This window comes from Rana temporaria, chromosome 5 (assembly GCF_905171775.1).
Source record: "Rana temporaria chromosome 5, aRanTem1.1, whole genome shotgun sequence".
Lineage (NCBI taxonomy): Eukaryota > Metazoa > Chordata > Amphibia > Anura > Ranidae > Rana > Rana temporaria.
The window spans coordinates 313,753,188-313,768,985 of NC_053493.1; the positions used below are offsets into that span (position 1 = coordinate 313,753,188).

At 45.0% G+C, this 15,798-nt stretch overlaps 1 protein-coding gene across 1 annotated transcript in view; it reads left to right on the forward strand.

Moving 5' to 3' along the window:
* The window catches only part of SPIDR (scaffold protein involved in DNA repair), a 761,161-nt gene that overhangs the window by 56,480 nt on the left and 688,883 nt on the right, over window positions 1–15,798 (forward strand). Inside the window, exon 4 of the mRNA XM_040354167.1 lies at window positions 10,768–10,953. Within this exon, the coding sequence (XP_040210101.1) occupies window positions 10,768–10,953 (186 nt within the window). The remainder of the gene's footprint in view (window positions 1–10,767; window positions 10,954–15,798) is intronic.

Consider the following 15,798-nt stretch of genomic DNA (forward strand, 5'->3'; position numbering starts at 1 on the left):
GCAGCGGGGGACATAATAAAAAATCCTTGGCTCTCCAGAAGGGATGTTCTGAGAGTTTTGAGAGTTCTGAGAGTTTTAGGTCTCATGTCTGCAAGCATACCAGCGGTAATCTGGGCCTAACTTTGCGCTATCCCCGACCTGCCACTTCTGGCTGACTTGCGCCTTCCCACTGGTGACGCTTATTCCACGGGTCCTGCAGAAGCTCAGCAGGTCTCCGGGCAAAATTCTTCTGATAGCCCCATGGTGGCCAAGAAGAACCTGGTTTGCAAACCTAAGATCCATGGCGGTGGTAGAACCGCAAAAACTTCCGTACAGGGCAGATCTCCTCAGGCAGGGCCCAGTATTTCATCCGAAGCCGGAATTCTTTCAGCTGGCAGCTTGGTTAGTGAGCGCCAGATCTTGAAACGTAAAGGCTGCTCAGAGAAGGTCATTAGTATGCTTCTCCTGAGCAGAAAACCAGTAACTAGAAAAATGTATTTAAAAATTTGGAAGACCTTCTATTCCTGGGTTAAGAAAAGAACAGGTCACTTCAACTTTATGTCCCAGTTATCCTGGACTTCCTCCAGGAGGGGGTAGACCTGGGGTTGAAAGTTAGTACCCTGCGGGTCCTGGTAGCGCCCCTCTCAGTCTATCTCGATCGAAGATTAGCTAAAGAGGACCTCATTAAACGTTTTTGTTGGCAAGAGAGAGAGAGTCTCTCCAGTCCAAAAATTTAGTTGTCCGCCTTGGGACTTAACAAGGGTGTTAGAGGTGTTATCTATTCACCCATTTGAACCCATTGAAGAGGTTTCACTTAAATTTCTAACCCTAAAGTTGTCTTTTTTGTTAGCCATTATTTCGGCCAGGAGGGTAGGGGACTTGCAGGCGCTGTCCATGAAAGAACCCTTCCTGAGGGTACAGGCAGATAGGATCACCCTTAGAGCAGACCCCCTGTACCTACCAAAAGTGGCATCCTTATTTCATAGGACGCAAGACATAATATTGCCGTCCTTTTGTTCTGAACCAAAGAACGTAAAAGAAAGAAAGTTTCACTGTCTAGACGTTAGGTGTCTTCTCACTTATCTGGAGAGAACTAAGAGCTTTAGGAGGTCTAATCATCTATTAGTTCTACATGCTGGGCCCAGGAAGGGATTGCAGGCATCAAAAGCCTCAGTCTCCAGGTGGATAAGAGAAGCTATAGCAGGGGCTTATGTAAGCACGGGAGTGGCAGCCCATACTAATATCAAGGCTCATTCTACTAGATCCTTAGCAACTTCCTGGGCTGAGAAAGCAGGGGCCTCCTGGGAACAAATCTGCAGCGCGGCCACCTGGTCCAGCTGTCATACATTCCTGAAGCACTATCGTGTGGAAATGTTGTCACAGCAAGACTTAGCCTTTGGTCGAAAGGTTCTACAAGCTGTGGTCCCACCCTGAAGGTAGGCCTGTGTTTCCTTGATCATCCTCTCAGGTGCCGTCCTGGAAGGTGATGGGAGAAAACCTACGTTAGACTTACCGGTAACGGAATTCTACGAACCTTCCAGGACGGCAGGCCTACTTCCCGCCCTAAGTGGAGGGAAAAGGTAAGTACCTATAAGGAACTACGTCCCATGTGAACCAGTTTAGGATTACTCTATTACATACTGGGGAACAAGGGGATGTGTGGGGCCTTTTAATCTGTCATGTGATTGTATTTCCTGCAGGGAGGAGCCATCATCTCTCAGGTGCCGTCCTGGAAGGTTCGTAGAAATACCGTTACCGGTAAGTCTAACGTAGGTTTTTCTTTCCAAGACCTTAGGAGAAGGTTTCCCTTTGAAAATAAAGATTCGGAAGTTTGAAACAATAAAACGAGTAGATGCTGCTTTCTTACAGGTTTTCCGACGTACAGACCTCACCTTTGAGGACATGGGGGTATTGAAGGACGCAATGGACAAAAGGGCGGACTCCCTCTTAAAGGCCTGGGACTCCTCTTCAGCCAGTCTCAAACCTGCTATGGCCTCCACAGTGGTGGCCAGGAACCTAGAATGCTGGGTAGAAAAATTGAGTCATGTGGAACCAGGTACCCCAAGGAAAGACCTTTTGGAATCCTTCCCTCATATACTAAAAGCAGTCAAATACATGGCTGACGCATCGGCTGAGTCAATTGAAATGGCAGCAAGGTCCTCAGCACTAGTGAACTCAGCCAGACGGGCAGTCTGGCTAAAGACTTGGTCAGGTGATAAGCCTCTAAGATCAAGCTTTGCGGCCTACCCTTTTCTGTGGATTTTCTTTTTGGACCAGACCTTGAAACGTCTTGGATAGAACAGCCGACAAAAAGGCTTTCCCCGCCAAAACGAAAGACTTTTAAAAATAATTTTCGTGCTGTTCAACAGCCCCACAAAAATAGGAAAGACAACAAAAAGCATTGGGTTCCCCAAAGTGGTAAGGGAAGGAGTTCTTTTCAGAGCTCCCACAGGCCAGCCCCCTAAAAACAAGTGACAGTCTTACTCCTGTGGGGGGAAGGCTGTCTGCCTTTCTTCCTCAGTGGAACAGAATGTCCACAAGCCCGTTTTATAAAAAAAAATGTAATTTCACAGGGGGTACAGGTTGGAATTTTCTGAATCCCCCTCCCAAGCAGATTTTATGTTACAGCCCTTCCACGGGATAAAGAAAAATCTTCCACTATGATGAGCCTGTTACAGGATCTGATCCAACAGGAAGTGATTGTTCAAGTCCCGACACACCAGGAGGGCAGAGGGTTCTATTATTATATATTCCTGGTGAAGAAACCTTCAGGGAAGGAACGACTGATTCTGAATCTAAAGATCCCAAACAGATCAATACGGTACAAACACTTTTGCATGGACACAATCCATTCCGTAACAAAGTTGTTAACTCCAGACTGCTTCATGGCATCCCTGGGCGGGACGCCTACCTACATGTACCGATGGCTCTGGCTTCCCAGTGGTTTCTTCACCTAGCTATCAATCTAGGGACTTCAGTCTGGCATCTCCAATTCAGGTTCTGCCGTTCGGTCTTTCATCCTCCCCCATGATATTCATAAAAATAATGGCGGAAGCCCTCTGAAACTGAGGGGGATCTTGGTCATTCCATATTTGGACGACCTATTGTTTTTTGCGGATTCCAGAGATCAGGTTGTGACAAACCTTCAAATGTCGCAGGCTCATCTCAAGGGTCTAGGATGGTTGTTAAATCTAGAAAAGTGGTGGTATTTAATCACTGTTGGGTTTTTTTTGCGCTATAAAAGAAAAAAAGACTGAAAATTTGGTTAAAAAAAATAAAATAAAACAATATATACTGCTACATATCTTTGGTAAAAATAAGTACAAATTGGTGTATATTATTTGGTCTTTGGAAAGTTAGAGTCCACAACTATGGTGCCAATATCTGAAAATTGATCACACCTGAAGACTGCCTATCTCATTTCTTGAGACCCCAACATGCCAGAAAAGTACAAATGCCCCCAAATGATCCTATTTTGGAAAGAAGACATTCCAATGTATTTAGAAAGAGGCATGGTGAATTTGTCATTTTTTTCCCACAATTCTTTGCAAAATCAAGATATTTTTTTTTCTTTTACAAAATTGTCATACTGGCAGGTTATTTCTCACACACAGCACATGCATACCACAAATTGCACCCCAAAGCACATTCTGCTATTCCCGAGTATGGCGATACCACATGTGCGAGACTTTTACACAGTGTGGCCACATACGGAGGCCCAACATGCAGGGAGCACCTTCAGGCGTTCTGGATCACCCAAGCCAATTCTGATATTTCTCTCCTACATGTAAACATCATATATTTCCTAGAAAATTACATAGAACCCCAAAACATTATATATGTTTTTTTTGCAAAGACCCTAGAGAATACAATGGCGGTTGTTGCAGCTTTTTATCTCACACGGTATTTGTGCAGCAATTTTTCAAACGCGTTTAAAAAAAAAGTTTTGTGCCTTTAAAAAAACAAGACAGTAAAGTTAGCCCAATGTTTTTGCATAATGTGAAATATGAAGTTACGTCGAGTAAGTGGATACCTACCATGTCGCCCTTCAAAATTGCACATGCTTGTGGAATGGCACCAAACTTCGCTACTTAAAAATCCCCATAGGCAACGCTTAATTTTTTTTTTTTCTGGTTACATGTTTTGAGTTAGAGGAGGTCTGAGGCCAAAATTATTGCTCTCGCTCTAACGTTCGCAGTAATACCTTTTGAACACTGTTTTTCATGTGTGGGCGGGACTGGTTTTGATCACTTTTATTCCTATTACAAGGAATGTAAACATCCCTTGTAATAGGAATATGGCATGACAGGTCCTCTTTACAGTGAGATATGGCTTTAATAAGACCCCACATCTCACCTCTAGTCTGGGAAGTAAAAAAAAAAAAAATCCTGGCTTTGATCGTAGCAGTGAGTTGGTAGAAGCACGGGAGGGTGGCGGGAGGGGGGGGGGGTCCCCTCTCTCCTCCTGTTAGAACAATCAAGCAGCAGAACTGCTGCTATGATTGTTCCTATGGTGTAGGGCAGGGGTCTCCAAGTAATGGCCCGCGGGCCATTTGCGGACCACTTAAAAATGGCCTGCGGCGATCTACCAGTCAATCGCCGACAGCTGGCGTCTGACGGGTAGATTTATATAGCATGCAGAGTAGCGCAGGAAGCGTGTCTCATGTCGTGGCACTGACGGCAGTCGCGTTTCTCCCCGGCGATCCCTCCTCTCTTCTCGTCCATCCCCATTTGCTTATGACATTATCTGGGATGGACGAGAAGACAGGAGGGGCTGCCGGGTAGCAGCGTGACTGCAGTGACATGAGAGAACGTATTACACACGCTTCCTGCGCTACTCTGCATGCTGGCTGGCAAACTATGTGCTATGTGCCCTGTGGTGCTATGTGCCCCGTGCCCAATTGTGCAGTGCGGGGGGGGGGGGGTATTTGTGCAGTGTGGGGGGTAATACCGGGGGTTAATAATGTGTTTGCCGACACCAGTGCTGGGGGTTAATAATGTGTTTGCCGACACCAGTGCTGGGGGTTAATAATGTGTTTGCCGACACCAGTGCTGGGGGTTAATAATGAGTTTGCCGACACCAGTGCTGGGGGTTAATAATGAGTTTGCCGACACCAGTGCTGGGGATTAATAATGAGTTTGCCGACACCAGTGCTGGGGGTTAATAATGCGTTTGCTGACACCAGTGCTGGGGGTTAATAATGCGTTTGCCGACACCAGTGCTGGGGGTTAATAATGCGTTTGCCGACACCAGTGCTGGGGGTTAATAATGCGTTTGCCGACACCAGTGCTAGGGGTTAATAATGCGTTTGCCGACACCAGTGCTGGGGGTTAATAATGCGTTTGCCGACACCAGTGCTGTGGGTTAATAATGCGTTTGCCGACACCAGTGCTGTGGGTTAATAATGCGTTTGCCGACACCAGTGCTGGGGGTTAATAATGCGTTTGCCGACACCAGTGCTGGGGGTTAATAATGCGTTTGCTGACACCAGTGCAGTAACTACAACTGTATATAGTTTATTGTTTTTGAAGTTTGAAAGTTTGCATGCGGCCCCCATGGGATATGAAAACTTGTCATGTGGCCCCTAGGCAATTTGAGTTTGAGACCCCTGGTGTAGGGAATCACCGGCTGAAAAAGCTGATATCTGAATGATGCCTGTAGCTGCACCCATCATTCAGATATGCCCGCACAAAGTCAAGGACGTCATATGACGGCTGGCAGGCGGGAAGTGGTTAAAACCATTTTTTTTTTTTTTTTAAACACAAAGATGTCCATTTATACAATATTTCTAACGCATAGCATGTACGTACCAAAAATTACACCCCAAAATACATTCTCCTACTCCTGAGTACGGCGATACCACATGTGTAAGACTTCCACAGCCTGGCCACATACAGAGGCCGAATATGGCAGGGATGGCTGGATCTCTCCCCCTCTCCTACTGTACCGATCGGTACAGAGAGGGGAATCGGCATCATGACATGACACCGGTTTGTTTACAAGTGATCGCTCCGTTATTTATCAGTGGCCATTTACCGTGATTTGCCGGGTCTTCTGGACCCGTCAGTCATGGATATTCCATGGGGACGCGCGGGAACAAGATTCTCCATGGACACCCTCCCAGAATAAGCTGACTGCGCGCTGAAGCTGTTTTTAGGCTATGGCTCGTGGCATGGGGTTAATGTACACCTTCTTGGTATTTTTTTTTTTTTTTTTTTTTTTAACCAAGGACATTTACCGAAATACATTTTGGCCTAAATTTACGAATACTTTTTCTTTGGATACGTTTTATGACACATTTTTGGTCTTTTTTTTTTATTTTATTTATGTAATTGTTAAATAAAATACCAAGTGTAGATCATATGCTACCAAAATAAAATCCTATTTGTGTTGTGTTTTTTTTATTTTATATAAATGTTATTTATGTGTGTTGCAAGACCGCGCACTTGCCAGTTAAATTATCACAGTGCTTAATAACAAAAACAATGCCCTGGTCACAAAGGTCACCAATACCTTCCGGAGGTCAAGTGGTTTTATAAGTAGTGGTCTAGGCATAAGATATATAAGGAATGTATGAAATTCCAGCTAGTTGTTAAGGAGCCAACACCTTGCCAATCGGGTAATAGCTGATTAGCAACTATGGCTCATCTGTTTGTCAGTAGGATTCCCCCCTCAAAGCACCCCCCCCATTTAGATGGCGTGTGTGGCCTGATATGGTTCACGAGGAAAGAGGTGCTCGCTTGTGTGTGTGTGTGTGTGTGTGCCCCCCCCCCCCATTTTCCTGGGCTGCAATCTCCAAATATGGATTTGGGGGGGGGGGACTTCATGCCAATATTGGTTTATGATCAGTGGGGAAACCTGCTGACAGCAGATGAGTAATGGTTGTTATGGACGCCAGTGGGTGCTGGCTTCTTATCAACCAGCTAATCACTGGATTTTAAGTACCGTATTTATCGGCGTATAACACCCACCCTAACTTTAAGAGGGAAGTTTCAGGAGGAAAAAAAACTTTCCACAGCCCCCTCCGTGTAACACGCAGGCACAGTTTACCCTCAATTTTCAGGGTAAAAAAGTGAGTATTATACTCCAATAAATACAGTACATCAGCGGGTGACAAATCCTTAACTACCAGCTATTCACTGGTTGTTAAAGATGCCAGTGGGTGACGGCGTTAAAGGACTGCAGTTTTCACAACTAAAATATCGTATCACTTTAAGAAATGGAGCATGCTCTATTTTAGTAGCTTTACCTTATGCATTGTGAACACTGGAGATCATTTACATGGCACAGGCACCATTCCCAAAGTCTTCCCCTGAATGGATGAGGTGGAGATCGTGATGTCACTGTCCCACCTCTCCATCTCATCTAATCCGAGAACACTGTGCACAGATAAGAAGACAAGCCCCATTGGAGCTTGTTCCTAGTCAAAAAATGACTATGAAGTGCTAAAAACTGGCAAGTGACCTGATATAGCGATTGGTAATGTGGAGGCTTTATGAACTTTCCTCTAGCCAAGTACATGCCCAGTCTGGAAATGGAATGGCAGGTGAAATCTCTTTGCAGTGGTTCTTGAGGATGCATACATCTCGACAATCAATAAGTGCAGTTGAAGGTTTTATTTTTTTATTTTTTGGGGGGAATTTTATTGTTTCATTTAAACATTCACACCTTATTATTCCAGCCTTCACTACTTATTGGCCCTATTTTACTTCCAATCCATTCTTCTTTTTCCTGTTCCAACCTTATCCCCCTTGTAAATAAATCAAAAAGAAATCCTAAGTGCCATTCGTATAACGTGATATTGGGATGCCTTAAAAGCCGCAAACACTATACACAATCCTACATGTGTATCAATACATTTAAACAATCAACTATGCAACGCTTAAAACTAAACACACTAAAGTGCATATATAGTGAAATTTTATAAGTATTCTGATGATGCCACACATATCACTTCATATTTGTGAGCAAGGAGCTCTGGAGTTTTGTTATAGCTCATGGGGAGGCTAGAAAGCTGTTTTTGACCCTACTTAGCTGTAGTGGTCACATTGATCCAGGTGAGAATATTCCTGCAGGGGGTAGCACCTGTGGTGATGCACATCCTGGATGCTTTTGACCACAGAAGGGTCGATTCATTTTGGACGCTTTTTTAATGAAGCACTTGCACTGTGGGGGCTGCATTGACTAATTTATTCTATATTACATTTTTTTTATGTTTATATGAATTCTTTTATTTTATTGTTTTACAAAATGTAAGTGTATACACTGCATGATCAGTATTGTTTTTCTTGTCCCCCTTGTACTTCTCAGATTCACTCGTTTAGTGCCCCTTACTTACATTACTCATTGGTCTCTTCCACCTTGCACCACTATCGCTACCTACTTCCCCCCCTTTGCAATCTTGAGGTCCGCTTCCTCACCTCTTCTCCGTCTTATTCTGTGTCAAATATAATTAATTCCAAATTTACATTGTACTATCGTAGACCAAAAATGCAGTTGAAAATTTAAAAGCTCTTAGGTGGTGGAGGGTCATGGGGGTGTGTTACCGGTGGGCAGCTGTCTTGTCCTCTAAGGGATTGAAGACTGCATTGAGATGTCCACATACGATTACTTTGGCTTGGAGGGACTGGGCATTGAGCTGATTTATTAAGGGACAAAAAAAATCCTGATAATTGAAATTGGGGCCATAGACACTATAGTAAGTTTTATAGTGTTACTCTGTGTCCTAGTGATCACATTTGCCCATGCCCTGCATAAGGTCATGCTCCTTTAACCATCGCTTGGCACCAAAGGTTTTTATGCAGTATAATGACAGAACACCTGCCTTGTGCCCCTTAGCTGGGGCTCCCCACAGTAATCTCACGCTCCTAGTTTTTTTTAATCAACAGAATTAACACCCGCCTTGCATCCCTTAGCCAGGTCTCAACACTAGGTCCACTCATAATTTGTAGAGGAATTTAAAATCTTCCTGGCATAGGTGAGTCTCTTGCAAAATGGTAACATTAATGTCAATTTTTTTAAGGTGGGGGAAGGACCATGGATACAGTAGTTTGTTCAGTGAGTGTAACCTTTCAGAGTTCGTGTCACAGGGTTCATAGAGGGTTAGCTAAAGAAAAGTCATTAGAGATATGCCTAGGGGAGTGTCTTAGTACAACTCTCTCCATCTCACTGTATAAGGGATCGTGGCTAATCAAAACAGTTCACAGATTTTTTTACTGATACCAGTGGGGTTAAGCTTGCAAAAAGAATTGCCATGGGGGGGGGGGGGGGGGGGGTGAGAGGCAGTTGCATGTTCAAAAAAGAAAAGTAAAAGGTAAACTGGGTCTTGGCATAGCTCCAGTTGGGAGCAGGTGCAATCTCCTGGGCTGACACAGGGGTTTGCAGGTGAATGCAGAGAACCTGCACTGGATGCCTGGGACTGGCGACCCAGTTAGGTGGTCAGATTGAGAGATTATAGAAAGTGGGTTGCTTCCTCTGGATGTACAAATTGGGGAACTTTGGGTGCAGAATTCTTAAGAGTGGCTGGGTACATCAGAGAGAATTTGATCCGCTTGCTAACCAAGTGTTTGTATGCAAGAGTATACAAGATAACTCTGCACTACTGTGTGTATGCACGTTGAATTTGGGCTTTGTCAACGTAGACCAAGTAGCGATCCATGACAGGTTGTTGAGTTCAAGGTGGTCCAAATATATGTGCTAATTTCACTTTCACCAAGTCGGGGAGACCCAGCACCAAAGTAAACATGAGTAAGAAGCTTTCTCGGCTGCTCAGGGATGCCCACAATGCAGAGGTTATATGTTGAGGTCTTCAGCTTTGTCCACCAGTGCAGCTTGCCGCTTATGGAAGGTCTTGAGCTGTATTTTTACAGGAGTCCATGCTATAGTCGATGTTGCTTACCCTCTGTTTTAAGGCCTCAGTCTTGGTCTCCGTAGCAATGAGTTGTACCCGGAAGTCCTAGAGTTGTTGAGAGAACAGCTCTAGGAAAGAAGTGAGATTGGGTTTGAGGTGTGCTGCAACCTCAGCCACTTGCAGTGTTCAATGGGCAGTGGAACAGATGTTTCAAAGAGTGCAATTTGTTCCTCTCCCGTGTCTTACGACGCTGCATGGTTGATGTCTGCCATCTTGGAGGGGTGAGGGTGGCTTTTTGGTCTTTGTGGAGGCTTGCTTTGGTAGTGTTTTGGAGATAAATTTCTACATAAAGTGATAGAGGTTGTAATCCAGCTTGCACCAGTCCTGCCAAGAGTCCTTTGGGCTGTAAGAATTGTAGCAGATTAGCAACAGGCTGGAGCGGCAACTTTCAGCATCTCATCGCATCAGGCACTGGAACTGGAAGTAATCTATTTGTTTTAAAGTGAATCTGTACCTTCACTTGCTGAATAAGTTGAAAGTTAGGCAGGGCGTTGCATGCTTGGATCCAGATGGTAGGCAAGGCAAATACTAGCTCTGTATATGGTCCATACGTTAAAGTGAACCTGCTATTTGCTCTCGAGCAAAGTCTGTACATCTTCACCTTAAGCTAACCTTTATGGTTGATGTGCGAATGGTGCCTTCCCTTTTAGTGATGTGTATATTCCTCCTCTCCAAATTTGCAGGAGGATTAACTGTTCTTATGTAAAATTAGCCTTATTTTCTAACCATTATCAATCGTAATACAGTGATGATCCAGCAAATATATATATATATATATATATATATATATATATATATATATATATATATATATATATATATATATATATATATATATATATATATATATATATATATATATAATTTTTATCTTACAGAAACTTCAGCAGATGACTGCACAAAAGACCCAGCGGATATTGTCTGGAGTTCCAGCGACAGCAATTTGTCCAATGATGAGGGTGAAGAGACAGATTCACTACTTGACATTGCTGAACTATCCCCTCAGAGTGCCAGGAGAATGCAGGTTACCGATATGCCTGTTTCTTTAGAAGGTTGCAGTGGAGGTAAGAGAACATGTTTGTTGCTGGTGTTTTATTACTGTTTTCAAATATGTCAAACTGGGAAACTATGAATCACACTCCAAAATATGTATTTCCTGATTGTGCAAGACACAGGCATTAAATCATAATGTTCTGGTTATTTGCAGCTATCTTCAGGTGTTTGGACACTGGCAAAAAAGACTGCAGGGAGTGAACCCCAAATAACCTCTTCCTGACCTGATACACCTCTTTTCTTTAAGACACACCCACCTTCTATGAAGGTTTTTCTCTTTTCTCTGTTTTTATTTCCAAGGTGATTCCTTCATTTCTTTACTGCATAATAGCCACCACGTTTTTTTTTTTTCATGAAGCTTCTGTAACATTGTACTACTCCATAGTGCCTTGGAGGACTGTATCTGGACCTGGTATGCTAAAAGATGCAAGACCAGCCTGTAATATTGCTTTGATTCCTGCTGCGGGTTCTCCCCTTGGCATGTAGTTCAATGTGTGGAATTAGCCACAGGGTAGATTTCTGAAGCCCCCTGTAGGGATATACTCATCATGGAGGGCAAAACTAGGAAGGTATTCTCTACTTTTCCTGCTACTGATGTGGTGAGTACAGCGTGGAAGCACTTTAGACATTCATCCCAGGGTGCCTAGTGTTTACCCTTTTGGGGAGAGGTGCTGTCCACTCTTCTGGTCATGCGGTGCAGGTTTCCAACACACCTGGGGTTAATGGTGCTTTGGTGTCATTTAGTTGTGTTACCTGGGGGGAGTGCCACGAGCTCCCTTTAAACGCATTTTGAACCCGCACGAGTGGATTCTGCTGCCCTCCAATGTGAGTTGAGTGGCACAGCGCCTGCAAGGCCTGAAGCATGTAGCTACCCTGTTCACAGGAGGTTACTGTGCTTGCACACCCTGTGGCTCAGACGAGAGCTATTCGTTTTTCCCGTTCAACCTGCTGAACGAAAGAAAAAACTGTTGGTGTGTACCAGTCTTTATTCACACTTTCAGGGTGACACCTGCATTTATATGCTTTTAGAGCACAACGTTGGGTGTGAAGGAAAGGGTATTTTGGAAATGACTCCCTACCTATCTGACCTGTGCTAGTTTTTGGTTGGCCATCCTCCGGACACATAGAACGGTTTGCCAGTAGGATGTGGATAAAGCCCCCAGCTATCTTTGCTCTGTTTGAAACATAGATGACGGTGTGCCATTATCTTCTAATTGATGTGTCCATCTAATTGGATTATGGATGATCATTGAGGGCTTTCTAACACCTCAGTTTTGTAGCACAGCAATATGTAATAATCGCAAAAAAGGGGAGGGACCTCTGTGTCCTGTGATGTACCCTCAAGAAAAGGATTTTACAGGTAAGCTGTTATAAAAATCCTATTTTCTTTTAGTACATCACAGAGCACCAGTAATGACTACATGGGATGTCCCAAAGCAATGCCATCTGAGGGGAGGGAGATGCAAACGAAAAGCAGACCTCCGTCAGACATGAGGACCTATACTGCCGCCTGCAAAACACTGCGCCCAAAGGCGGCATCCTCCTGTTGACCCACATCCACCTAGTAACATTTTGTGAATGTATGAACAGATGACCAAGTTGCGGCCTTGCACACCTGAGCTATGGAGGCTTGGTGACGCAGTGCCCAAGAAGCACTAACTGCCCTGGTGGAGTGCGCTCTTTGGACGGAAAGGCGGGACTTTCCATTTTGAATCATACACTTGAGTAATGATCTGACGAACCCATCTAGAGATGGACGTCTTGGATGTCGGTTTTCCGTATCCGACCAGTTGCTTCCAGAAGCTAACTGTAATGACTTTTCCACTGCTGAATTTGGCTCTGGAAAAAACAAAAGCAGCAAAAATCCTGGTTCAAATGGGAACTGGATACTACTTTAGGCAGAAAGGACAGCCAGGAACGTAACCCTATTTTTTCCCTATGAATCACCAGAAATGGTTCTTTACTAGATAAAGCTGCCAACTCCGAGACTCTTCTTGCGGAAGTACTGCGACCAAAAATACTAGTTTCCTTGTGACCATGGCCAACGGGGAATCGCGCATTGGCTCAAAAGGAGGCCCCTGAAGGACTGACAAAACCATAATCGGATCCCATGGGCACAGAGGTGACTTAATTGGTGGATTCATGTGCGTTACGCCTTGCATAAAGACCTAGGGAGTGAGAAGCATGAGGTTTTGGGGAAAAAACTGTCAAAGCTGAGACTTGACCCTTGATAGTACTTAAAGCGGGAGTTCACCCAATTCGTTTTTTTTTTTTCTATTTTCCCCTTGGCTTCATGCTCGTTTTGTCTAGGGGAATCGGCTATTTGTTTTAAAATATGATCCATACTTACCCGTTTTCGAGATTCATCTTCTCCGTCGCTTCCGGGTATGGGTCTTCGGGAGCGGGCGTTCCTTCTTGATAGTCTTCCGACGGTCGCATTCCATCGCGTGCGGCTCTATACTGCGCCTGGGCACCGACGTTCGGCTTCTTTCGGAAAATCATGACGCGATGGATGCGACCGTCGGAAGCCTCTCGGAAGACTGTCAATCAAGAAGGAACGCCCAGTCCCGCAGCCCATTCTCGGAAGCGGCGGAGAAGATGCATCTCGTAAACGGGTAAGTACGGATCATATTTTAAAACAAATAGCCGATTCCCCTAGACAAAACGAGCATGAAGCTAAGGGGAAAATGTGTTTGCTATGGGTGAACCTCCGCTTTAAGGCTAGTTAATTTCTACTCCCGACTGTAGGAAGTCTAAAAACCTGCTTATGCTATTTTTGCGAGGATGCCAACTCTTGTTTCCACAGCAGGAAACATGGGCCTTCCAACCCTATAGTAGATAGCCCTAGAAGCCGGCTTCCTTGCATTAATCAGGGTGGTTGCCACTGAGCCTGACAGTCCCGATCCTTTAGAGCAAGGGCCTCAACAGCCAAACCGTCAAATTCAGCGTTTGTAAGGCAGGATGGTATACTGGCCCTTCTGAAAGAAAATCCTGGCGCAATGATGGAGGCCAAGGAACTGTCCCTGCCATCTTTACGATTTCTGCATACCAGGACCTCCTGGGCCATTCTGGGGCAACCAGGATCACTCGTTTTTGTTCCCTTCTGATCCTGTGCAGCAGGCACGGAAGCAATTGAACTGGAGAAAATGCATAAATCGGAAAAAAATGATACCAAGGTATCTGTCCCGCAAGCGAGCGGGTCCCTTGTTCTGGACACAAACTTATCTAGTTTTGTGTTGAACCTGGACGCAGAAGATCTACATCCGGGGTACCCCTCCTCCAGCAATGGCCAGAAAGACATCTGGATGTAGGGACCACTCCCCTCGGGGCAATGGATGGCGGCATAAGTCTGCTTGCCAATTTCCTACCCCTGGGATGAACACCGCAGATGGGCAAGGAACATGCTTTTCTGCCCAAACCAGAACATTGTTTACCTCTTTCTGGGCTGCCCCACTCTTGGTGCCACCCTGGCGACTAATAAAGGCCACCGCCGTGGCATTGTTGGACTAGATCCTGGCAGGGTATCCCAGCAGTACAGTACAGACCCTAAGGGCCAGGCATGCTGCCCGAAATTCTAAAACTTTGATGGGCAAGGTCTTCTCGGACTTGGACCATTCCCCCTCAACAGCATTCTCTTCTAGTATTGCTCCCCAGCCTAAAAGGCTGGCATCGGTCATCAGTACAAAGGTTTTTTTCCCCCTTCTGCAAACTTTCGGTTAGTGACCACCAATTGAGACTTTGGCGTACACTTGGAGTCGAATGCATTGGACAATTCAAATCCTGGCTTCTCCTGCTCCAGGCAGTCTTGAATAGAAAGGAGCATAGGGAACTGCTTCAAATGAAGCTACCATCTTCCCTAACGTTCTCATACAGAGACGGACAGGGAGACTCTTCCCTTGTCCTGATTGTGTGAATCAGATCTCTTATTGTGCAGACCTTTGTCTGGGGTAAAAAACACCCTCTTGTGGCCTGTGTCCATTACTAGACCCAAGTATTCAGCCTTTACTGGCCGCAAGGATGACCTTTTCTAGGTTGATAATCTAACCCAGATGCTCCAGATACCTGAACGTGCTACACTCAGATCCAGTCTTTTTATGGACTGATCGATCAGTAATAGGTTGTCTAGGTATGCCGTTACCGCTATACCCTGGGCTCTTAATCTTGCTAAAGTGGAGCCAGGACCTTTGCAAACACTCGTAGTGCGGTGGCCAACCCGAAGGGCAAGGTCACAAACAAAGTGTTGCTGCTCTGCAGTGAATCGCAGGAATTTCTAATGAGCAGGGAAAATTGCCACATAGAGATATGTGTCCTTGATGTCTATTGACACTAGGAATTCTCACTGAAGGGAGGATACCACTGACTAATTGATTCCATGCGAAAGGAGCGGATGTCTAGAAATTGGTTCAGACCCCTGAGATCTAAGAATGGGTCTCTGTTTGGTTTGGGCACTGTAAAGGGGTTTAAGTAAAATCCCATTCCCTGTTCTCTTAAGGGGGTCTCTATGATCACCCCTTGAGACAGCAACAGGTCTAGTGCCTGAAAATACGATGCTCTCTTTACTGGGTCCTTGGGATTCCCCGATGTTAGAAAACGAAGAGGAATCCCGAACTCTAGCTTGTAGCCTAGAGAAACTATGGAGATGACCCATCTGTCCTAAATCCCCTCCTGCCAGGCTCCATAACCTGAAGGTGGCCTATAAGCCATGTAGTAATTACTGGTGCTCTGTGTCCCGTGATGTACTAAAAGAAAATGGCACCTGTAAAGCACCTCTCCTGTCACTCCAGTGTGAAAGCCCGAGGGCTTTCACTCTAGAACGGTGCACTTGCGGGATGTTAAAAGTCCTACCAGCAGCATCT